The following is a 22,803-nucleotide window of genomic DNA, read 5'->3' as shown; positions in this document are numbered from 1 at the left end:
ACCAATATTCCCTTCAATGGCTGAGATCTCTTATTACCCACATCTACTTTCAGATTACTGCATGGTTCTTACCTTTGCTTTAGCAGGCAGTGTTTTAATCTCCTGAATGAGGAGGGTATCAGGTTTAACCATGATTACCAGTGGTATGCCAGTTGTCTGTTGCACACAACACACCAGACCCGGATGGTTCATGACCTCAGACCACTGGCATAGAGCAGGCGACAACTTACTGCTACCACCATTAGAACTAAAAAGGGAAAAAAAGTAAGGATAACATTTTTTTTCAGTTACTGTTTATATTCTCATGGCAAGGAAATCCAAAACTAATATGTGGTTCGGGAGAAATGTTACCCTTTGATGTTGATGGGAAAGAGCCTCTGCACTTCGGTTGTGCTGCGGCTGACTGTGGCAGCAAAAGACTTTCCTTGGCTGTAGCTAAAGAAAAGCATCTGAAGGACATGGGAGTAATAAACAGACACACCGCCACCAGCAACCTGACCGTTGCTATCCTGTAATCACAATAAATAAATAAATAAATAAATAAATAAAAATCTCAAAACCACTTTCTGCAGTTCAAAAATGTCAGCATTAAATATTTATGAATGTGATTTAGTGGAATATTTTGTACATCACATTTCTGAAGAAGCGTATTTGTAGCATAAGCACAACTTACCTTCAAGTCCTCATGGGTTATTTCCAATACATTTGTGACATAAAAAGGACCATGTTGGGCTCTGCTAGTTTCATCCATTATCTGAGTGTACATGTAACCTGCTGAGGACATGATTGCAATAATGTTTTTTCCCTCTTCATTGAAAAGGAATGTAGCATCTCGAATCTTGGAACTGGGAAGCAGGAAGTAGTACATGGGACTCAGGGCATCCACTGACAAGTCATAGATCTGTTGAATAGAAAAACAAAATGAATAAAATAAAAAATTACACACATTTCCTGTCCAAATTGTGTAACTACACACAGTTCCACAAATATTGTTGCAATAATGTTCAGTAAAATTATTCTATTAATACCTTGACAAAGTCAGCTGTGATTATAGCAAGTTCAGTCTGAGAGCCTGGCAGCCAGATTGCTTTGATGATGAAATTCCCTGTGGCCAGTTGTGGATGTAACACAAGATGGTCTGAGACAGAGCCTGTACTGCTGAAAGTCAGTACGTGACAGTCCTGAGAAGATTAAATAATAATAATAATAAAGAAAATTTCCAAAAGGAAACACGCTTTAAATAATTTATTTTCTTTGTTTTTATTTGAAAGAAAAAAAAATCTATTAATTAGAAATCTCAGGTTTAAAAGACCAGTTGTCTGACCTTTAAGCCACAAACAGCAAGATAATCTTCATTGCAGGGGTTGCCTGTGAGGCTGAGGACAGTGAAAGGAACTGGGGCAGAGGCCAGTCGGGTCAGTGTTAGTTTCCTTTTGCTGGAGTCAGCTTGCTTCAGAAGAGTGGACAACTGCAGAACTGTTATCTACCAGGCAGACAGAAGATGGAGGGGAATGGTGCATTTTTAGTGAAAATAATGCAAAACGTTGAATGAAAATAGTATGCACATTAACTTGCAGAGATGGACATTACTTTTTTTTGTTCAACAGGCAGACTTTTTTTTGCAGAAGTTTAATCTGACAGTTAAACAGGTCAATTTCACATCCTACTCATATTTCAGTTCCTGTTCCAAGAAGAACGTTTTGCCTGGAACCCAAAATGCAACCCACCTGTTCATTCAACAGTGTCATTTTGTAGAAGAAAATATGACAAATTTGTTTCAAACAACAACAAGAGTTTCAGACCAGCCTGAAACTCCACAAACTGTAGTGAAAACTGAAGCAGCCTTTCAGATCTGAGTTAAGTAAAAAAACGTTTTAACTCTAAAATCTCCTTTAAGGGAAATTTTAAATTCTTCTTTAAAAATCTCATTTTAAGGGAGACCTACCTGGTTAAATCAAAACACAAGCACACACACACGCACGCACGCACACGCACACACACACACACACACACACACACACACACACACACACACACACACACAATAACTTGAATATAATGGATGTCTGCATCCATTGCATGTTGCGTTTGGAACTTGCAGTCAGCTGCATTACTGCTATTCAATCACCTGCTTCGTTTTAAGGTGGTAAAACAAATTGCTTGTATTNCACACACACACACACACACACACACACACACACACACACGGCTGCTGTCAGCTGAGAGGAGTCCGCTGCAAATTAATTTTGCATGCACAAAGCTGCCACTGCCCCTACCTGGTTTACAAAGTGGGATATAATATTTACTGTAATGTTTTTTTTCTCTGGTACTGTCTCTGTAAAATAAATCTCTGGACCCAGCTGGGTTTGACTCACAGATCAGCTTCACCTCATCCTCCCTGTGCCTCGTGATATCTAACAATCTGCAGGTTAAATTTAAGATTATCACTAATTTAATTTTTGTAATGTGGATCTAAGCAATAAAGTCATAAAATAATATTATTTCATTAAGATTAATTTTAATGTTTTAAACATATTTAGTGTTTTTCTTCACTTGTTTTCTCTTTATCTCTCCTATAGATCAGATCACAATTACTGGCAAACATATTAGGTTATGATGTAATCTAGCAGCTTGAGTTTGATTTTTCTAGAAAATAAGTTGGTTAACGCAGATGTTTATTCTCTTTTTGTTTTTTGCACTTTATTTTTTCATGATTTTACTGGCTGGAAAGCAGTAAGCTTTATTTTTTAATATATTTTTTTCTATTTATTTATAGATTGTCCTAAGAAGATCAGACAGTGTTTATGAAGTTCACTTAACATGTTTAAAGTTGTTTTAAGGAAACAAGAAAGCTTAATTGTCTTTTATACAAACTCAGAGGGTTTAAGGGGAGCTCACACATTTGTTTTAGGAGTTTAGAGATTCGGCTCACCTTTCCCTTCTCGTGACTAACTGCAAGATGTTGACGACGACCGTGAGGTGAGGAAAGAACACACATGGCAACGCGCCGCAGGACATGTGCACTGATGAGCTGACGAATAGTTTGGCCTTGGTCACCACTATAATTCATCCTCACATTCTCAAAAGCTCCTTCTTGAGAGCCAAGTGTGGGCACCTTAGACAAAAAAAAGCAACATTTAACATTGTTCTGCTGCATTTTTTTTTAAAATTGAGAAACCGATTCAGTTCAGATTTCAATACATTATTAAATAATGAACTGGTTTTCCCTAATCGGCTGCAGCTCAACGTACCATTAACTGGTCTGTCATTTCAACGTTTTTGTCCTGAGTGTGCAGTTCATTCAAGGCTTTCTGGGCCCGGCTGCTGCTGCCTACTGCTGATGCTTGTTGAAAGTTAGTCTGGATTGCTTCCATGAGAAACATGAGCATCTCGAGAATGGCTGCAGCAGTGGATGATTCCGTCTACCATGAAAAAAAAGAGCCAAAAGCACAGGTCACACAAAATACAGAGCAGTTTAAAGACACACTAAGCATGAGAAATGGCCCCCAAAAAAGAAATCTAAGAGAGATAAAAATATTCTTTCTAACCACTTGTGTTAGCAACTCCTGCTGACAGCCCTCAATGCTCTTGCACACACTGCTCTTCTTGGGTTTCTCTTCATCACTGGATTTGCCATCGCAAATAGTAACCTTGCCCTTGTCAGAGGGAGAGGCATTCTGGTGTCGGATAGCGCTTTCCGGCATTCGCAGTTCACTCTGGAAGGCTGAGGTTTCTTTGAGAGTGGAACTCATACCGCTGCTAGGGCTACGTTTGACCAAAGCCTGTAGAGGATGTGACAAAACAGTGAAAACAATCAACTCACTCGTGTGTACAGTATTGTTCAAAAAACTGGTCTCTGGTACAAAACTTTTGACTGGTAGTGTATAAAGTTTTTTAAAAGAGACTTAAACTTGACATTTTTACAAAAAGAACATTCAAAATCCATTGTTATTTTGCAGCTAATGTATATTATATACACAAAAGTCAAAGAATATTCAGTGAAATGTTGATTGCTACAAATTTTATCTAAACCTTTAAAAACTAACAAAACTCACAGGATTGATAAAAATAAATTTCTGCATGCTATTATTATTTACTTTTACATTGCACTCTTTCAACTCAGCTGAGTGTGTAAACAACTGCAAAACTGAAATAAATAAAATACTTTCACATAAGTGTACAAAGCTACAAAAACCACTATGTCACAAAAATAGACGCTACAGTCACAAACAAAGGAAAACTGAAGCTCTAAGATACTTCTTATCAAATGGTGAACAGAACAAAAAAATGTAGGAGATGATTTGTTTTTCACATGCACATAAAAAAATCCAATAGTTTAATATTAACTAGGGAACAGTGGCCTTTTCATTATGCACAAGAAAACAAACAGAGGCATTCATAACATTTTTCGTTTCTGGCCACACATGTGGGCTAGCTATAATCCTGATCAAATGAAATGGGTGGATGGAAGTCAATGGGGGAATGACTTGCAAACCGGAGTTACCGCTGTTGTTCTCTTCCCATGATGACCTGAGGCATTCGGTCTCACCTGGCAGCTGCCATCCTCTTTGGCACCGCAGTCACAGAAGAAAGAGCCATACTTGGCATAGGAGATCTCATGGTCTTTGTGACAGACCTTGGCGCACACTGTGCACACACCTACCCCATCCACCATTTTACAGGTGTGACAGTGGTACCTAAAGAATGAAGAAAAAAAATAAAAAGAAAGAAAACACTACCTGTCAAGTTCATGTGTGTAGGAAGAATGAAATTATATTTAAAATTCATATAAAAGGTTTTTTTTAACAGTTTGCACAAACTCTGTTAAATTATAACTTTTCTGACTGATGTAATAAATTTACAGCATATGTATATGAGCCAACTGCTTATTTGTGTGTCAAGTGTATTTTACCTTGTACTGAAAATATTTACAGAAATCTTTGTAAATTGTGATAGAAATGGGTGATTTAAAATAAAAATAAAAACTCATTAGAAACAAGCTTTTTATTTACCAGTGCTGATTCATGAATTCTTTCTGGGTAATTATAAAGGTGCACAGTTTGTTGCAAAGGGAGTCTTCATCCTGGTCAACAACATGATGAAAATGTGTTATGTTGATGCATTTCACAAAACAGGAGGTAAAGGTGGATATCTTACAGAGTCCTCTGCCTGGGAATCATCATCCTCTACTGCAAGCTCCTCCACCCAGTCCGAGTCCACTTCCATGGTCTTCTCCTCTCCCTCCACCAGCAGGGCTGAGGTGCCCTGGCCACTGCTTTGCCGCAGAGCATTCATCACATCAGCCAAATAGGAGATTATGTGGCATGAGCACTCCAGCATACTGGTATGCTAAAAGAAAAAAGAAGTGCATTTCAATTATGTTATGGTAGGTATGTTCATCTGAAACCACACAGGAGCTGCTGAAAATTACAAGTCAAAGTAAATGTTTGGTTCTGTGCTGTTAAACAGAAATAAAAAAATACCTTTCCATGGGACAAGTTTGTGCTCACTTTCTCCACAACATTCTTCTGTGTTAAATACTTTTTACTGAAGAAGAAAAATATTATTTGTTCATTAGAATTCTAACATCTGTTTAGAAGATTTTAGTTATTACATCACTAAAATATTACTCAGATGTTATTAGCAAGCAGTGTTTTAATAAAACAATTCTTTTTGCAACACTATGTTTATAAAACTGGTTTCTTACCATCTGGTCAGCCAGTCAATAGCTGCCCTGTGAAGCTGCAAGTGGCCAGCTCCCTGTCCGGCGCTGGCGAGGGTGGCCATGATGACCATGAGCTCAGGGAAGCCCGTCCCATCCCCGTTGGCCAACATGTCTGTTGCCATGGGAATAAGTGTGCTGAGGAGGACAGTGCAAACTCCTTCGCCCACCTGACTATTGTCACGCACAATATAAGTGGTAAGCAGCTGAAGGAGCTGTCTATTTTCTTGCACAATCTCCAGCTGCTCTGAGTCCTTTGGTGGGGTAGCTGTCATTCGTGTCAGCCATAACTGCAGGCGAGATGGCTCCACACAGGCCAGTTGAGCCAAGGAGCCACACAAACACAACAGGCTTGGGTTGGGACTCTTCTCCGCTGGAAATGACAAGATCACCGTCAGATCAATAAAAAAAATTTCTACTGTATATCTGGCTTACAGATATCATAAATATCTTAAATATCATATTTGCATTCTACTGTTATTCTTAGCACCTTTCTTTGCGACCGAGCACTTTTTCTCTACCCTCAATCCATTCAAACAGAAAATTTATTTATACGTTTACTGTTCATGTGACCATACAAAATTTTGCTCAAACTAGCACAGCTCTGCATCCAGATACCTGCCAATTGTTTTGAATCAACAACAATAATAAACTTACTGAGCTGGAAAAGCTTTGTGAAGAATTTCAGCACCCTGTTGCAGAACTTTGCTGACAGGTTTTCATTGGCCGTCGCCATCATAATTTGGACAAGCTCGCCACTGGGGGGAAAAATATACATGCAACGCAGTTATGTATATAAAACAAACTAATGATACAAGTGATGCAAGTTAAATGAATACCTGAATGAGAAGAACTCTTCCATTGCCTTTCGGACCTGACTGCTCTCAAGTTGTTTTTCAAGGTACTGAAGGCATTCCTCAAGAATGGACTCATCCAGACCACTACAACATAAGACAGGACATTATGAAAGCAACAACCACAATTTATTACATAAGCTAGAAAACAAAGGAAATAAAAACAGAAAAAAAAAGACTAAAAAGCACTGTTAAAGAGAGAATTATTTCATGAGGGTATAGCTCGACCCACCAGTTTTACACAACATAAACGTTTTAACTGATTGTTACTAGATTGTTTAATGAATCCCACTGCACAAAGCATACCTTTGTGGGTCAGAATGATTAGCAATGATGTTGTAACATCCGGTCACCAAGCGCTCATAAATGCGGGCTAGGAAGGCATCAGACTCTGACGGGCCAAGGATGCGCTCCAGCGAGGTGCTGCTGATTTCTGCTACACATTCTGTGCTCGCCTCCAGGAGCAGAGGCAGCAGACTGCTCACGACCTGAGACGGGTTCAACTCCTCTGTACTGAAGACACAAACATGTAATAATATTAACTGGAGACAGAACAGTTCAAATACATCCCCTCAAGTTGTTTGGATTTTAATCAAAAATAAATAAGCACTTACACAATTAGGTCGCCTGTGAGGCGAACCAAGGAGAGGAGGATGTGTTTAAGAGAAGAGGACAGAGGCAGGGACTGACAACTCAGTGTGCCCAGATGAGCTGCTTGGATGGCACTGATGTAGCTCTCTGATGGTATGGTATCATTGGCAAATGCATTTCGCTGGAAACAAAAAGGTGAGATAGACTTTCAGAATTTCTGTCTTCCACGAGCAGTTTGTATTTATAATTAGAAATAAATTGTGATAATTATCACAACTATTCTGGGTCATGAAAATGTGTGCATTTTCTCATTTATTTCAGCCAAATTAATTTCACAAACTCACTTGTTTGGACATGAAAGAAATACCTGACAATGCTCAGATTACTCAACATTGCTAATTGTCAACCAGTACTATTAGCTTCTGCTGCTGTGCAAGCAAACCTGTGTTTATAAAAGTTGTGCAAAATTATTTGGCAAAATGTGACTAAATATAAGAGCAGGAGCTCAAACAATATTACAAATAACATCTTTACAACAAAGAACTGAGTCAAACCAAGTAATGAGTTCAGTCACGTACCCATGAGCCGATGTTGGGAAATTCATTGGTGTGAATGCTGTTCCAAGTCTCACATGTTGTCTGTACAGCTGATGGTAAGTTCTGCATTAAACTATGACCTGTGAAGTTTGAGTTGAAAGTTGAGACTGAACAGATTTTACACAAAAGCTGTCAAAACAAATGTATCGATTAGCTTTTATTTTTAATAGCTTCTCAATTTACCCAGCAAGTTGGCTTTGCAACGGGTTGAACCAATGGACAAAACTGCAGCATAACCTTGGAGCTTCGCATCAGTCAATTTGTTTTCTCCTTCTTCTGGGATGTTCATTAGGAGGTAAGATCTGTAAAAGACAAGTTTGGTTTCAAGGTGAGATCAGGCTAAGTTGCAATAATATATGAAAAATCTTCATTTTCTGAACATCACTTGGGGTTGGATGTTCTGAAACTGCATCTGCCATGTCGCAACTTTTCTTTATAAAGTTGCCAAATTAAAGAACTTTAAATAAATAATACAGGACACTGTGGCACTTTCTTCCACTGTCACCTGATCTGAACAACAGTAAAGCTTTACAGAGAGAACCGATGGTTAAAAAGAGTTATCAGAACATACTATAAATATACTGTATATCTATTGATTATTATTGCTCTTTGAAATTGTTTTAGCTTTGAAGCAAAATTTACAGAAAAAACCCCATCTCTGGTGCACATATTGTATCTGAATTACATGAATGCAGATGGTATGGCTGCAGAGATTAAAAAGATTTAATATAAGGAAAAATTTTATCTGCCAAAGTAAAAGAAAAAATCTTAACACGGCTCTTTCTCACCTTGTGAAGGCTGTGTAAATGTCAGTGAGCTGCAGTGTGGCAGGCAGCAGATTTTTAGCAATATCAGATGATTTGTGGGTGTCAGCCTCAATTGCAACCTTGGACAAATGCTCATCTAAAGAAACTTGTACTTTAGAGAGGACTGCATCCAGAGTATAAATAGCTTGAAGAGAAGGCAGCTGATGAAGTGGAAGGACGACATTTGGATCCACAGTTGAAAAGGTGGAAATCTGAAAAACAATTAGGTTATTCAACGACAAAAATTAGGTTCAAAATCTTGCTTCGATAACAACTACAAACTTAAATGACGACTGCTCTGTACTGTGATCAGTACCTGTCTGGCAATGTACTCCTCTGCTAGCTCCACATCATACTTCAGAGTGCTGCATTTGGCAGCTGTTGCCTCAACAAGTGAGGCAGCTTGGTCTGCTTTCAGTCCTTGCTTCACCAAATGTTCCTGACATCATACATCAAAAACAAACCATGTCAAAGGATTAATAGAGTTGTATACATGTTAAATTAAGCAGTTATAGAAAAGTCTGCTTCATACAAACAAAACATCCAGTTTCAGCCTCTAAATTAGAAAATTCAAATGAGTGGCCAAGTACAAAAGTCAAATATATTCGTCTCATTAGCAAAAAATAAATAAATGGCATGTGTTTGTTCTGCTAATAGATCGTAGTACTTTGTTGAAGTAGCAGCTTCAACAGACCTTTATCCAGTTGACGTATGTAGACACCCGCAGACGTGAGGACCATCGCAGGGTATGCAAGATGTCACTTTCACTGGGGTCGCTGCAACCAGTCTTTAGCTGCTCCATGAAAGCTTTTGAGAGTGGCAACACACCCAGGATTCTCCACAGTACCAGAAAGTAGTACTGAAGGGAGCAGGCCTCCTGTGTAGTGACATAAACTATGAAAAAAGAAGTACTAAACTATTCAAGCACCAGAAGAAGTTTTTACTGGAGAAAAACAAACACATTACCTATCTAGTAAAAGTCTATTTGCAGTTCAAAATTAAACAATTTTAACCATAAATAAATGATGCAGCTGCAGCAAGCATGAAGTCTTTCAGGTGACTGTTACATAACAGCTCAGGCAGACTGCTTCAGGAGATCATCCACCCAGAAAAACAACTATTTGTTTTTGTAGTGTGTACTAACTAGTATGCTGAGTCTATTACCATAGGAGTGATAGGTTTATTCTCTTGTCTTCTGGATGTGTCAAACTCTGAGCCAGCTTCCAGGAGTGAGATGAGCCAAGCATACAGCTCGTCGTATTTAACTCCACCATTACCCAGCTTTGAGAAAACCTTCCAGAAGATTTCAAAACATAAATACATTATGTAGAAGTAAATATTGTTTGTATAGACATTAAAATGTTAACGTAAGGCATGAATGAACCAAAATCAAATGGTTCGACTTTCACCTTGCTGTCTAGTCTGTTGATGTCATCCTCAGATGTCTCAGGAGACAGCACACAATAGAATTTGGGCTGGGCATTTTTATCTTTAAAAGAAGTAAAAAATGATTAAAGACGTTATTTGTTATTTGTAATTTACTAAAATCCACATCAAATTTCAAAATGACAACAAAAGACATGAAGAAACACAGTTTATTGTGTTTACCTGCTGAACAGTGTTTAGCCCAGTTCTCCTCCACCTCTTTAAATCCATAGTAAAGGGGCAGACCGCTGCGCTTGCCACCGTCTTGAGCAGAACTCGGCCCAGAAGACGGTGGTGTTAGAAGATTGTACTGCACCTGTAATCATTATTTTAAAATGATTTAATGTTATTTTACAACAGTATCAAATATAAAATAACAGTTTAAAACTGTTGTTTTATTACTAATTACAAATATGAAGAGATAACTGCTTCAAAACAAGAATGAACCTGTTCAAAGAGGTACAGGGGAGCCTTGGAGTAGTGACGCAGCAAGTAGTCAAAGACCAGCAACAAGCGGGCCATGTTGAGGGGTACAGACTTCAGCTGGGAGTCTCTGCTCTGTGCCACTTCAGTAATGGCCTGAGTGAGCATGGTGAGCACTGATCGTCGGCCACATTCCGACAGATTGTGGAAAAGAAGCAACAGCAGCTGGAGGTGTTCCACGTTCAGGTCATCATCTCCATGAAGAGAACCCTGGAGAGTGTGTTGCTTCAAGGTTCCTAAAAATCTGGGGGATGGGATAGTAAAATATAGCATAAACAAGACATCAAATTAAAGTAAATTAGGAGAAATCTGCTTAGGTCTAAGTTAAAGCACACCTCAGGTATGGTTTCACAAACACTGATTAACTTTGTCAATATAAACATTGTTTTTTTTTTAATAAGTAAAATTTGTCCAACAATATATCAAGTATTCAATATGTAATGTGGCATTTAGTACCAACTGATGTTTTAAAGCTGACTTGCAATTTCAGAATATTATAATATAAAAATTGTTTCCTTACTTAATCTTTTATAACGGACAGTAAACTCCTGACTTAGAATTAGTTTAGTTAATTAGGAGTTTTTAAACTAAATGAGTGTGTGACAAACTTTTAGTGCAGATAGACTTGAATAGACTCAAAGATCATGATTGCAGAAAGCTAAATAATTTATTTTTAGTTAGCAGAACAAACATTGGTGAATACATCCAAACTTGTAGTTAAGCAAGTTAATAAATTAACCTGCATTGGTTATGCTTCACTGCTTATTATGTACATAACTAACTCTTTGTAAAGAATTGTGCATTCTCATCTAACGAGAAAAAGCTATGATGTTTACATCAATTCAGATGGTCCATGGCCAGATGAAAAAAATAATAAAATTATAGAATTACCTTTCCCAGACTTTCATACACTCAGGCACATCTGGTTCTCCCTGCACACTGGCTTTGTGTTGCCAAATCAGAAGAAGTCTGGAGAGGACGGATAACGACTGAGGATGAATGTAGAGGGGCCAGGGACCTTCTGAAAATGGAGCAACCCCTAATTGTTGTAGAAGAGTGTTCTGCAGTTGGCAAGACACAAAAACAAAAACGCTGGTTAATCACCTAATAAAGTCTATTAGGGTTTAATGGAGGAATTAGTGGTCAGAGCTTGGAATAAAACAAAACCGTCCCCCTACCTGCAAGACCGGAGATGGAAGATCTGAGGTGACGAGGGTGTGGTTGAAGTGGTACAGAGCTAAAGAAAACGCTTCATCTGATGAACCTGCAAGAAAAATGATACAAACTGTTATAGTATATAAAACTATGAAAAAAGAATTTATTTGGATATTTGTTTAAATAGTGGAAAGCAAACCTTTGACATCTTTGTCCACGTCTTTAATGATGCTGGCGAGTGTGGCCATGTGTTGCTCTGTGAGAGACACACTCAGGTAGTTCCGGATGAAGTTGTTCCTGGACTTCAGCATTGAAGTGGTGATGAAGTTCAAAATGCTGGAGGCCAAACTGAGGAACTTCAATAACAGGAGATGATTGAGTACCACATTAAAGAAAAAATAATAACAAATAAACACCTTTTAGAAGCTGTCTGGGACATAAAAATAGCATTTTAAAGTATTTACCAGCTCTGGATCCTTACGGCCCGCTAAAATGTTGCCATTCTCACTTGGATTCTGTTTGCTAGGGCTCTTGAGTCTGGGAGAAGTCTCCAGGGGTGGGGGAGGTGGAGGAGGTGGTGGAGCCACTTTATCTTTGGTCGGTGAAATTGTCTCCTCAAACCACAGTCCCAAGATGGGTTCACTATCATCATCTGCAAAGAAAATACAATAATTCAAGAGTGGAACCAAGAAAAGTTCCGAAAACTAATGAGGATTTGTGTATTAGTAGTGGTCTTACTAATTCATAACATCATGACCTTTAACACAATACAGGCAGAAGACAAGAACTAAAAAAAAAAAAAACTACAATAAATAAATAAATAAATACTAAAAAAAAGGGCTGAATTCCTTAAAACATTTCTTACAAATTATTTCTGTCTCAGAGTTAAGGAAAATACGGATGTTTTTTGTATTTTTTTAATTCTCTTACAGTAAAAAAGGTAAAACGCTAAGTTTCTGGAAATTCAAAAATAATTACAAATATTTATATACTACTCTTTTTTCCTTCTATAAAATAACCTTAAAAATAATGTTCACTAAAACATTTTGCAAACTCATTAAACTCCCTGATTTTCAACTCAAGAAAGTCTGATTTGAGTATTCTATAAAGTGCAATAAAAAAAACTAAGTAGGAATGACCTACAATTAGTTTTGCTCAATAAACCCCATCAACAACATGAGTGTTTTGGCATGCACAACTCTACTCATAGCTGGTTCTGAGTGTGCACATTCTCATACATGCTTTTGTGGTACAGGCAACAATGAGACAAACAACGCTAGGACCGGATTCACACTTGATGCAACAAACACAACGTGTTATTCTCCAACTGACTAAAATGAGAACACATGACTGCTGTATTAATGCAGCATTGTTGCTGGGAAGAAAAGTGCCAAGAATTTTATTTTTTACCCAAACAACCCACAGCTAAACTAATTACATCAACAAAACAAATTATTTTAAATGATAAGAAATTCGTTACAATTCGACTGCTGTTTGTAGTGGCAAACAGCAGTCGCAGTATTCTAAAAGATTTTAAAATCAAGAGGTCTTATTTTCCTGGTAAATAAACATCTAAAACCTTTTTGAAATGTGTCAACTTTTAATGGAGTACGGTTAATGACCACAAATCTAACTGTCGGCAACTGGATTTGCTTTTAAACTGTATTAAAGCTGAATTATTACATGAAATTGTAGCCATATAATGACAATGAAACTAGAAAAAAAAACGTTAAATGAGCCCAGGCTGTATTTTCTTTCAATCAGCAATGAGTATAAAAACAAACAAATACTAAAAGACTAAAAGGTTTCTTTGTGCTTGACCTCAGCTCACTCTTGTGAGCAAAGAAACAAAAATTTGATTTAATTAACATTAAGTGTTTTACAAAGATGAACGCTGCCACTAACGTCTGCACCCACTGTGAAATGCCAAAAACAATAAAAACAATTATCCTCAAAGGCTCTCTTCGCGTTTTTATTAACTAGATTAAAGCTGCCAATAAAATTCAATGGATTAGGGGCAATATTCCCCAGTTTGTTGAAAAAAAAAATCTTCAAGAGAACTATAGGGAAAGCTGACAAGAAGACAATATAATAGAAACAGTTCACTTCGTAAAAGAAAAATGTCACCATATTCCAGTTGGGAGAGGCTTTAATGCAAGATCATTCTGCTATTTGACTCCCTGAATCCTGCAAACATTTTACAGTATGTCTTTACCTCAGAACAACCAGGACAAAAACAAAGAAACACGTTTAATCTGGGGGGGCTCAGTTTTTACACTTAAAAATTTGTCTTTTAGAATCTTTCATGTGTCTATCCCTCCACAACACATAAACCACTCAAACCGGTTTGTAGGTGAAGCTTCCTGACCACGGTGAGATCATTTTCAAACACAAAAACACAACCAAGTTTCATGTTTTGAAAGAACATCACATTCAGCTCTTCTTCACATCTGCATGCAACATACAAAAATCAAAACGTTTTAGGTGATAGCAAGATTAAGTGTAGAGTGTTTAAAGCCTTTTAAATACAAGTTGAAATCATTGTGTTTAAGAAAAATACCAATATTTTGATGTGGGTCGAACATTATGTTAAAAGTAACTCCTACAGATCTGAATGTAAGAAGACAAAGCTTGCATTAAAGCAAGTTAAAGACACTAGCCCACAGAGTATATACCTTCAAAAATACAATATTGTTTAATATGCTACAAGCGCATAAATATCAACTAAAATCAAGTTCATTATTAGACTAGTATAATCTGCAGATTTGAATTGTTATATCCTGAAATTACTTTAAATAACTTACTAGGCTACACCAAAATTAAAGTAAGTCTACAAGCAGAGTTTTCAAAAAAGGTAGTTCCTGAACAATGTTTTTAAAAAACTGCAAATTAAAACTGAAGTTATTTTTTCAGCTGCAATAAAAATGCTGCAGTACTAAAATAAAACACCCACACATCAAAGCACTGGTTTGATCCTTTGAGACAAAGAGCCACAGATGAACCTGACACAATGTAATTACTTCACATTTATTACACAGAGAAGCAACTTGTTTTGGTGCGACCTGTTCATCTCTGGCTTGATCCCCCCAGCCTATTACTTAGAGTCTAATTTGTGTGACATATATATAAAATAAAATACAACAAATCTGAGACAGCAAAGTGGACACTGAGTCTTTGACCTGAGGACAGAAAACTGCTGACCTGAGACACAAGCAGCATTTGTCTTCTCCTCTCTTCTCTCTGCTGAGATAGTAAACACTGTCAACTACACTGTCATTATGTAACCAGGACAAAATGAGATTATTGACATGTGTGCGTATTAATTAGTTTACTATTTACTGCTGTTTTTACCTGGCTGATGCTTTACTCAAGCACATAGCTCTAACCTAACACTACATCAAATACTAAAAACAAACGTGACTGTTTTTCATCACCACTATAGATAATGTTGAGGACAGTAATCAGTTGCTTAGCTTGTCAGCATTCCACAAGACTGGTTAGTCTCTGGTGGTCAACTCATTCATTAATTTGTAAGATCTGTATTACACTTGCTGTTAGTTGACCAGACTTTTATTTTATAGTTCATTAGGAACAAGATGTCTGTCAATTCAACTGACAGAAAATTCATAAAGCATAAAGTCATGGTAGTTAAACACAAATTAATTCTATAAATTCAGAACTCAACCAAAGTACAAAACATTTTATTTGACACTGGAGTTAAACTAAAAAACAAAACAAAACACTAAATTAAGCATTGACGTATGGCTTGAATACAAAAAGATGAAGTACCTTGGCTGCTATCCTCCTCCGTACTGCTGAAATCATCCTCATAGTAGGTGTTTGAATCTGTAGAAGCACTTGCGTCACTGCTGACTGAGCCCTTTCTTTGGCGCTGGAGAACACAAGCCTAATTGGAAGCAAAGAGAAAAACAATCTTAAAAGTGTTTTTTATAACCCTCTCAAAATGCTTCAGTCTTTTTTGTCTTAATATGCACCAAATGTAGAGAGAAAAACTGCGGCATGTCCTTTTTCTTGTTTTAAATATTAATTTAGCTGGTCACTTTTTCTGTTAAGTCAAAATTGACAATAAATTATTAGAAAACTGTTTGTTTCGAAACAATACAAGTATATGCACCTTTTTGTAGGCGGTGGAGAGAAGCGTGAAAAGTAGATTTGTCAGGGGCACAGAGTCGATGAGTCTTTGAACCCTCTGGATCGAAGTGCTTTGTGCCATGATGTTGAGCTCAGCTGGTGGCCCATCACTTGCCCAACCCTGCAGATAAGGTGGTGATGGGGAGAAGTGAACAAAAGTGACATTTAGAGTTCTCTTTTTAGATACACCATCTCACACTGAATGTTTTTGTAAATCAAATCTCAACTATATAAAAGCTAGTTCATCTGGTCTGTAAACTTGTATGTCTGCTTTTTTTGTAGGGAGGGAAGAAAAACACGGCAAGCAGTCTGTCAAAATAACTGAGACGTCAAACAGAACGAGGTGTTTAAATGTAACTAAAGCAGAATAAGTATTACACAACTCAAACGCACAACCAGAAATAACAGCCCGGTGTACTGCTGCTATACGTTATAGTAAAGCACCTTCGATAAAACAATAACACCTTTGAAGGCAAGGTTCTCATAATTAAATATATTTTTTATATTCCTATTGTGCTGTTCATCCAATCAATGGATTGCTGTGGGTTTACTAAAGTTATAAATACAAAGAAACTAAACTTTTCTTTTCCAAGAACTACTGCCCCAGGTGTAGGTGCAGTTTAAGTAGTCACTGCTTCAACGTGGCTGTTCCCAGCAGCTCAAACAGATATAAATAATACTATTGTTGCTGCAACTATATTTAGCAATCCACTAACTGAAGACAATTTGATAACTAAAAATGTTAATTTTGCATGTTTTAATCACAATAATAAACTATTTATTTGTATATTTTATAGTGAATTTTATGTAATTTTTATTTTATTTTTGATGATTGTAAATATACAGGTTTGCTATCCTGTTGGACCTTGTGTCTGAAATAAAGTTCTGTCTATTTTTCTGCAATTAATCTGCATTTATGAATGAAGGCAGAAATCAATTTTCATGTACAACAGGCAGGTACTGCATAAAAAAAACTGATAAAATGTATGTTGTATTGGTAAATGAAGGTTTAGATAATTTACTTACCCGATGTAGAGCCTCTACTTGCAAATCCTGGAAAAGTGAAGTCAGAAGTTTGATGGCATGATTGGCCAGAATGACAGACAAAATTCCAAATCCTTGATGTCTGGAGAATAAAGAAAAAGAAAGCCAATGAACAAATCACTCATAATTGATTACACTGCAGAAGTATAACACTTGTGCCTTTAAATAATGAATTTATATTATATTCAGAGTAAGCAAATTTAAATACAATAATTTATTGTGACACAGAAGAAACGTAAAAGCTTCAAAAAGGTCATTGCAGTAACTATTGTATAGAGTTTATGTATAATGTTTATTATTAAGAATTACCCTTTGCCAGGACCAAGTTTAGGTGATCCTGCGCCATCCTTTGTGCGAGCTCCAATGTCCCTGACACGCAGGGCAGCCAGGGGGTCCTTCTCTTTCCCTTTGTCTGCCAGGGCAGTTGGGCTCAAGTTAAGAATCAGGTAGAGGCTGTTTAGGAGGCACCAGGCTCCAAGCAGCTGGAAGTTCTGATAATGCTGAAGTACACAATTGTTCAAAAATTATTATTATTTTTTTTTTCAAAATGAACTTCAAACAAAGGTAACACAGAAAGAGAGGGAAAAAAATCTGAAAAATCTATTTGCAATGTCATTTTTCCTTCAGCTATTCTGGTATGGTACACACCTCTCCTCCAGCTCTTCGAGAGTTGCTGATTGCCTGTCCAATCATTTCATAGATTTCCAGCTGTTGAGAGACATTTTTTAAATGGTGTGCAAGAACGTTTCCAAGGCTAATAGCATAAAGATGGTTTGATGTAACAAAACATGGTGCATGCACATAAACACAGTTTTAAAGTCAAGAATCTATGTTTAAATATAACACTTTTAACTAATTCATCTGGTAAAATAAAAGGCATTTTAGTTTTAACAAATGTTATACTCATTAAACTCACACATTTTTGGACAATTGTGGCAGCATCATTTTCATAGTCCTCTTCTTTGGTTCCAGTGGAGGCAGAGCGAAGCTGCAAGCCACTACCAACCTGTAAAATGGCCATGCATGTGGCCACACTCACACCTAAACAAATATCAATATATAGCATTTTTAGATTCAACAATTCAGCTTTCAGCACTATGCAGACAATAACTTTGACCGTGTTGTTTTGGACTGGATAAGTGAAACAGCAGTAGTTCAAGATTAGAGTAGAACATTTCACCACCTGTTTTATGGATGTATTGCCTTACAGTCTACTGAAGTATTCTAAGCTGAAGGACACATATCACTTCCCTGGCTTTAATTCAATTCTTTGTCTGTTTATTTGATTTACAGCCGGACAAATTACTGAATCACCTAATTCATTTGACCTCATGTGATGCAACACCTACCAGCATAGAGACAACTCAGAGCTAGCACAGTCATGTCCAGCAGCCTCCCTGGTGTGAGGGGTTCCAGCACAGGCAAGGAAAGTGTGTCCAGAGCCATGGTGACATCAATTACCAGTGAGTGAAATCTAAGTAGGAAAAAAAACAGATGTATGATTAAGCATGTGAATGCCCATTTTTGAATGTCTAACATACAAAAACACATTCTTCAAAAGTAAGAAGATTCAGTTTAACATCAGCTCATACAAATCTAGCACATAAATAAATACCCATTGCGAACAGCAGTGGCATCAGCCACTGTGGCTGGCATTATGAAGAAAGAGTTTGCTGAAACAGCGTCTTGGAAGCGGTTGATGTAACGTAGAAAGTAGGGCAGGTTGAGGCACACTCGTAGTAGCTTTTCAGACCCACCTAAAAGACAATTGGGATGGGATGTCATTAATGACGGTTTCTTTAATCAGTTAAATATGATAATGAAAAACAACAAATTGTTGCAGTTGAAATCAACATACAAACCAAACAGGTCTTGAAACTCACCAAGTTCCTGTAAGCTTGACACATTCTGAGAGACAAAAGCATTCTTCATTTTGGCCTGAAGGGCTTGATCTGTGGTTTGGTCATCACAGTCACTCTCAGCCTATAAGTTTTTACAAACAAATTCAGACAAATTCATTGACAAGGCATTAGGATTGATTGAAGACAATGCATTTACAAATAAAGAATTGATTTAAAAAATATATACTGAACAATTTGACTAGCTTTAAACTATTATTCACCCATCACACTTACCTGCAGGTGAGCTGATGAGGGAGAGGACAGGATGGTGGTGAGGTCCGGGTTGAAAACAGAAGTTAACTGATTAAAAAAGTTCATTTGTACTTCTTTTTGTCGAAGCTCAGGGTTCACAGTACTAGGCAACTCCTTCTGGTCTTCCACTGATAAATAAACAAAGGATATACAGTATTTGATCAAAAATCAGAGAACTCAAGAGTTCCTTGTAATTTTTGTTCCTGTGTAAAAAAAATACCACAAAAACAATTTTAATTTTAATCCCCAGGATGAACATATTTGAACTATATTATAATTTGATCCTTGTAGTAAATACAGCAAAGTCTCAGACACAGAAAAAAAATCTTTGCAAAATCCTCTCCAAAAGCCAGGATAAATTTCCAAGATCAGTTAAGAGATCATTACCATCAGAAAGGGTCTTGATAGTTTGCGGCAACTTGGCAGACTTCATCATAGCAGTGAAAGTAATGATCTCTGTGCGATCCAGTCTGCTGCAGCCAGTGCAAAGTCCTTTTATTAGAAGAATCAGGTGTTTCTGTAAAATAAGCAAACAGTATTACAAAGTTCAAGGGCAAATAGTAATATTTCAAACAAAAACATGAGCAAAAAATATATAAAAAAACACTAATAACTAAAATGTGCAAACATATAACTAAGAAAGCTGACCCACATAGCTCTTAGAGCAAGCGGAGTCTCATTTGAATGTGGTTTGACAGCATTACATTTCCCCCCCCGGAGCGTGTTTATCTCACCTGTGATACAGCACATGCTTCATCAGGGTTCTCCAGGCGCAGCAGTGAGAATTCAATCAATACCTTACATGCTGCTGCAACCGACAGCAATTGATTTCTTGGTACTAGAAAACAAAAAAAAATATTCAGCTGCTTGGTAGAAAGACAACTATTAACTCTTTAGCTAAACGTTGACTGTAAGTATTTATCTATAGCCAAAAATAATAATTACTTTGTCCACAAACTGTGGTGATGTAATGTGCAGAAAGAGCCACAAACGATGAGTAGAAAGGCTCATACTGTTTGTCGTGGTGAAGAATGTCTGATTCACTGCAGGGAAAAAAAAGAAACGTTAAACAAATGGTAATTTTCATACTTTTATTTTTAAACATCCTCTAACATTCAGCATTTAGTATACAACACATTTGGCAAAAACATGGCTGTTAAATAAGCAGATTTGTACTCATAACTGATGAAAGTAAGGAGAATGTTTTATGTTTTTTTAGTTTGTAGTTTTTGTTTTTAATGATATTTGGGTAATTGATTTAATGTTTTTACATATGTATGTAATTTTTTTTACTAAATTGGCTTGTTATTATTTATTAGAACATGTTTGATTACATCAACCTGTCCAGAGACTGCAGGTGGAAATTAGCATTCTTTGCTATAACCTGGTACCATGCATCTTTCCTTGTAGAAGGTTAATGAAATGTTGTACATTGTCTCTGTATAAATAAATAAACAAACAAAGTGTGATGCTGAAGTGACATTTAGGAGCTCAGTAAAACTTAAAAAGCACATTAAAAATAGTTTTACAGTTATTTCTCATTTTATTAATATATTATGAACTATTAATAAACGTTAACTTGAAATATTTTTATAAACTTTTTTTATTACAACACCAACTTAATTAGTTGTTTTACACTCAGCCAAAGAAATACTATTCATAAGTTAATTTGAACATTTTAATTTTGTAGCTCACATAAGCAGTTTTACTTTACAACCAACAAGGATTTAGTTCATTAAGTTCAGTCCAGCATATAGATCTACTTAATTAGCAATCCTTGGAATTATAGTTCAGTTTATTCTCTTTATCAGCTTCCTTTTCTGCACGTGTCTTTTCCTTTCTCCAGAAGATTGAAATATTTTTTGACCACCCATTAAAACCATTGAACAATCTTAAATAAAGATAGCAGGCAGGCGTTACAAAAACAAGCTGACTCCACGTTCTCTATTCTTTCACAGTAATTTGCAGAAAGTGTTTTGAGAAGTTGACTTTTTTTATATGCATGTAAAAAAAACTGCTATTATCAACAATGTAACCAAATATTAAGAATAGCAGTTGCACCCTTAAAATACAGATGACTTTAAGACCTTTGAGTTCTCCCAAACGTGTTAGGATTTAGTGTGAGCTGAAGATTATTTCATGACCATGGTGATGAGTAAGAAAATGCTGCTCCACCAACTTCAGAAAAAAATCCTGCACCTAAAAAGGCGCCAACTTGAGTACCACAATTCATAACAGTTTTAAATATGTGTACAACAGGGTATTTACACAATATAGTGTTGTACATACTAAAGCTGCTGTCACCAAATGCCTAAAAAATAAACACACACGCACACAAACTTACTACAAAGTAGTTTGCAGTGATGTGCAAAACGCAACAAATTTTAAACAGAATGCAAAAACCTACAATATACACGTCTAAACAACAAAGTTCAGAGGAAGCAGCATGCATAACAATGTCAGCCTAGTCAAAAGCAGGGGTCTCCAATCCTCACTATCCTGGAGTTTTTAAAGGTTTCAGTCTCCAACACACCTGATTTGAATGAATGTGTTAATAACAGGCTTCTGTAAACCTTGAAGAGGTAATTCAAAAATTGAATAAGGTGTGTTGGAGCAGGGAAACAAGTAAAACCTGCAGGATAGCAGACCTCGAAAACCAAAATTGGACACCCTTATTTAAAAACATTTAAAATGTTGCCTTAAGCATATTTTCATTTTTCCCCTGTTGCTGAATATTTAAAAAAAATGTAAAGTATTGTTTTGCTAAGAAAACCTGTTATCTCCTGCGGCAGTAGTGATGCTATTTGTTGAATACGTGTTTCTCAGGAAAAGGAAACTTTTCACTTGACTGGTCAGGGGAACCGACGCTGGCTGGTCAAAACTCCACGAGTATCAGGTGACCGACCTGGCTATGGGCTACGGCAGGGCACCGACAAATGACAGTCACTCAGCGGTGATCTCTGACAGAAACTGAGCAGTAAAATACTAAAAGAGCTTTGAGGACGACTAAAATCATCTACTAAAATGACATCCCCGCCTTCTTTCAGTCAAAACATAACCACACCGCAGATGTTGGACATTTACACCCAGTTAATTGTTAAACTCAGAGTTGACATGCCTAAATTAAACTAATTTTATTAAGTTCAATACATAGCTTGTGTATTTCAGATGACGTAGTCTGTTATTTCTCTGAACAACCCGTTTAAACGCAATGTAGCGTTGAGGGCCCGCGGTTAGCTTGCAGGCTAATGTTTGTGTTCGGTAGCTAATGATGAAGCATATTTTCAAAACGTTTCACTGCAGCGCCTTTAAACGCTTATTCTACAACAACGATACATTAAACGATAGGCTTCGCCACATACAAGTCAAGCCTAGTTACGAACTGCCCATTATTCCCCAGATAGCGCATACTAAAAGACATTTTGAGTAAGTTAGTAAGCATTAGCATTTTTGCTAGTCAGAAACTAATGCAAGTTAAGCCTAGCTGCTAACGATAGCTCCCAATCGAACTTCACTAGCCCGAGTGTTAGCGAGTTAGCCAGTAAGCTATGTCCGGGGTGGATAGGGGTAGTTTCGTGGTAATATGAGCATGCAATTTTCTGACATGTAACCAGTTACCTGTTGATTATAGAGCCAATCAGCTGAGGTAGCTCCTTTGTTTCAAAAGCGGTGTATGAAGCTGATAAAAGCGGCCGAACTGCCGCTGTCCATTCGTGCTCCCCATCTCCTCCGCTTGACGCCATCTTGAAATCACATTGAAAAAAACTGACTTGTGGAGGAAGAGGCTGTGAAAGCAAAAATCGCTGGGGGGCGCCCGATGTC

General features: G+C 37.1%; 1 protein-coding gene across 9 annotated transcripts in view; it reads right to left on the bottom strand.

The window, feature by feature from the left end:
• Nucleotides 1–22,803, bottom strand: part of ubr4 (ubiquitin protein ligase E3 component n-recognin 4) — a 47,177-nt gene extending 24,374 nt beyond the window's left edge. For 5 of the 9 annotated variants that reach the window (XM_014001679.1, XM_014001680.1, XM_014001687.1 and 2 more), the window contains exons 1-45: nucleotides 22,600–22,803; nucleotides 19,927–20,024; nucleotides 19,716–19,819; nucleotides 19,369–19,498; nucleotides 18,964–19,109; nucleotides 18,712–18,811; nucleotides 18,444–18,585; nucleotides 18,178–18,302; nucleotides 17,745–17,869; nucleotides 17,477–17,536; nucleotides 17,138–17,328; nucleotides 16,811–16,910; nucleotides 15,768–15,905; nucleotides 15,422–15,539; nucleotides 14,834–14,875; nucleotides 12,097–12,284; nucleotides 11,832–11,988; nucleotides 11,656–11,741; nucleotides 11,369–11,538; nucleotides 10,442–10,721; nucleotides 10,178–10,310; nucleotides 9,979–10,058; nucleotides 9,734–9,862; nucleotides 9,264–9,446; nucleotides 8,886–9,008; nucleotides 8,552–8,781; nucleotides 7,947–8,065; nucleotides 7,746–7,843; nucleotides 7,191–7,348; nucleotides 6,883–7,089; nucleotides 6,562–6,663; nucleotides 6,380–6,480; nucleotides 5,708–6,095; nucleotides 5,484–5,547; nucleotides 5,158–5,349; nucleotides 5,013–5,083; nucleotides 4,505–4,697; nucleotides 3,549–3,782; nucleotides 3,252–3,422; nucleotides 2,933–3,115; nucleotides 1,325–1,483; nucleotides 1,029–1,181; nucleotides 674–901; nucleotides 352–509; nucleotides 73–247 (exon numbers count right to left, since the gene is read on the bottom strand). In XM_014001679.1, coding sequence (XP_013857133.1) covers nucleotides 73–247; nucleotides 352–509; nucleotides 674–901; nucleotides 1,029–1,181; nucleotides 1,325–1,483; nucleotides 2,933–3,115; nucleotides 3,252–3,422; nucleotides 3,549–3,782; nucleotides 4,505–4,697; nucleotides 5,013–5,083; nucleotides 5,158–5,349; nucleotides 5,484–5,547; nucleotides 5,708–6,095; nucleotides 6,380–6,480; nucleotides 6,562–6,663; nucleotides 6,883–7,089; nucleotides 7,191–7,348; nucleotides 7,746–7,843; nucleotides 7,947–8,065; nucleotides 8,552–8,781; nucleotides 8,886–9,008; nucleotides 9,264–9,446; nucleotides 9,734–9,862; nucleotides 9,979–10,058; nucleotides 10,178–10,310; nucleotides 10,442–10,721; nucleotides 11,369–11,538; nucleotides 11,656–11,741; nucleotides 11,832–11,988; nucleotides 12,097–12,284; nucleotides 14,834–14,875; nucleotides 15,422–15,539; nucleotides 15,768–15,905; nucleotides 16,811–16,910; nucleotides 17,138–17,328; nucleotides 17,477–17,536; nucleotides 17,745–17,869; nucleotides 18,178–18,302; nucleotides 18,444–18,585; nucleotides 18,712–18,811; nucleotides 18,964–19,109; nucleotides 19,369–19,498; nucleotides 19,716–19,819; nucleotides 19,927–20,024; nucleotides 22,600–22,724 — 6,657 coding nt within the window. In that variant the 5' untranslated portion in view covers nucleotides 22,725–22,803. The remainder of the gene's footprint in view (nucleotides 1–72; nucleotides 248–351; nucleotides 510–673; nucleotides 902–1,028; nucleotides 1,182–1,324; nucleotides 1,484–2,932; nucleotides 3,116–3,251; nucleotides 3,423–3,548; nucleotides 3,783–4,504; nucleotides 4,698–5,012; nucleotides 5,084–5,157; nucleotides 5,350–5,483; nucleotides 5,548–5,707; nucleotides 6,096–6,379; nucleotides 6,481–6,561; nucleotides 6,664–6,882; nucleotides 7,090–7,190; nucleotides 7,349–7,745; nucleotides 7,844–7,946; nucleotides 8,066–8,551; nucleotides 8,782–8,885; nucleotides 9,009–9,263; nucleotides 9,447–9,733; nucleotides 9,863–9,978; nucleotides 10,059–10,177; nucleotides 10,311–10,441; nucleotides 10,722–11,368; nucleotides 11,539–11,655; nucleotides 11,742–11,831; nucleotides 11,989–12,096; nucleotides 12,285–14,833; nucleotides 14,876–15,421; nucleotides 15,540–15,767; nucleotides 15,906–16,810; nucleotides 16,911–17,137; nucleotides 17,329–17,476; nucleotides 17,537–17,744; nucleotides 17,870–18,177; nucleotides 18,303–18,443; nucleotides 18,586–18,711; nucleotides 18,812–18,963; nucleotides 19,110–19,368; nucleotides 19,499–19,715; nucleotides 19,820–19,926; nucleotides 20,025–22,599) is intronic. The other 4 variants (XM_014001686.1, XM_014001688.1, XM_014001683.1 and 1 more) reach the window with 3 other exon arrangements.

The sequence above is a fragment of the Austrofundulus limnaeus genome, unplaced genomic scaffold (genome assembly GCF_001266775.1).
Source record: "Austrofundulus limnaeus strain Quisiro unplaced genomic scaffold, Austrofundulus_limnaeus-1.0 Scaffold10, whole genome shotgun sequence".
NCBI classification, from domain to species: Eukaryota; Metazoa; Chordata; class Actinopteri; order Cyprinodontiformes; family Rivulidae; genus Austrofundulus; species Austrofundulus limnaeus.
The sequence above is the reverse complement of the archived record's forward strand: the minus strand, read 5'-3'. Positions and strand labels throughout refer to the sequence as shown.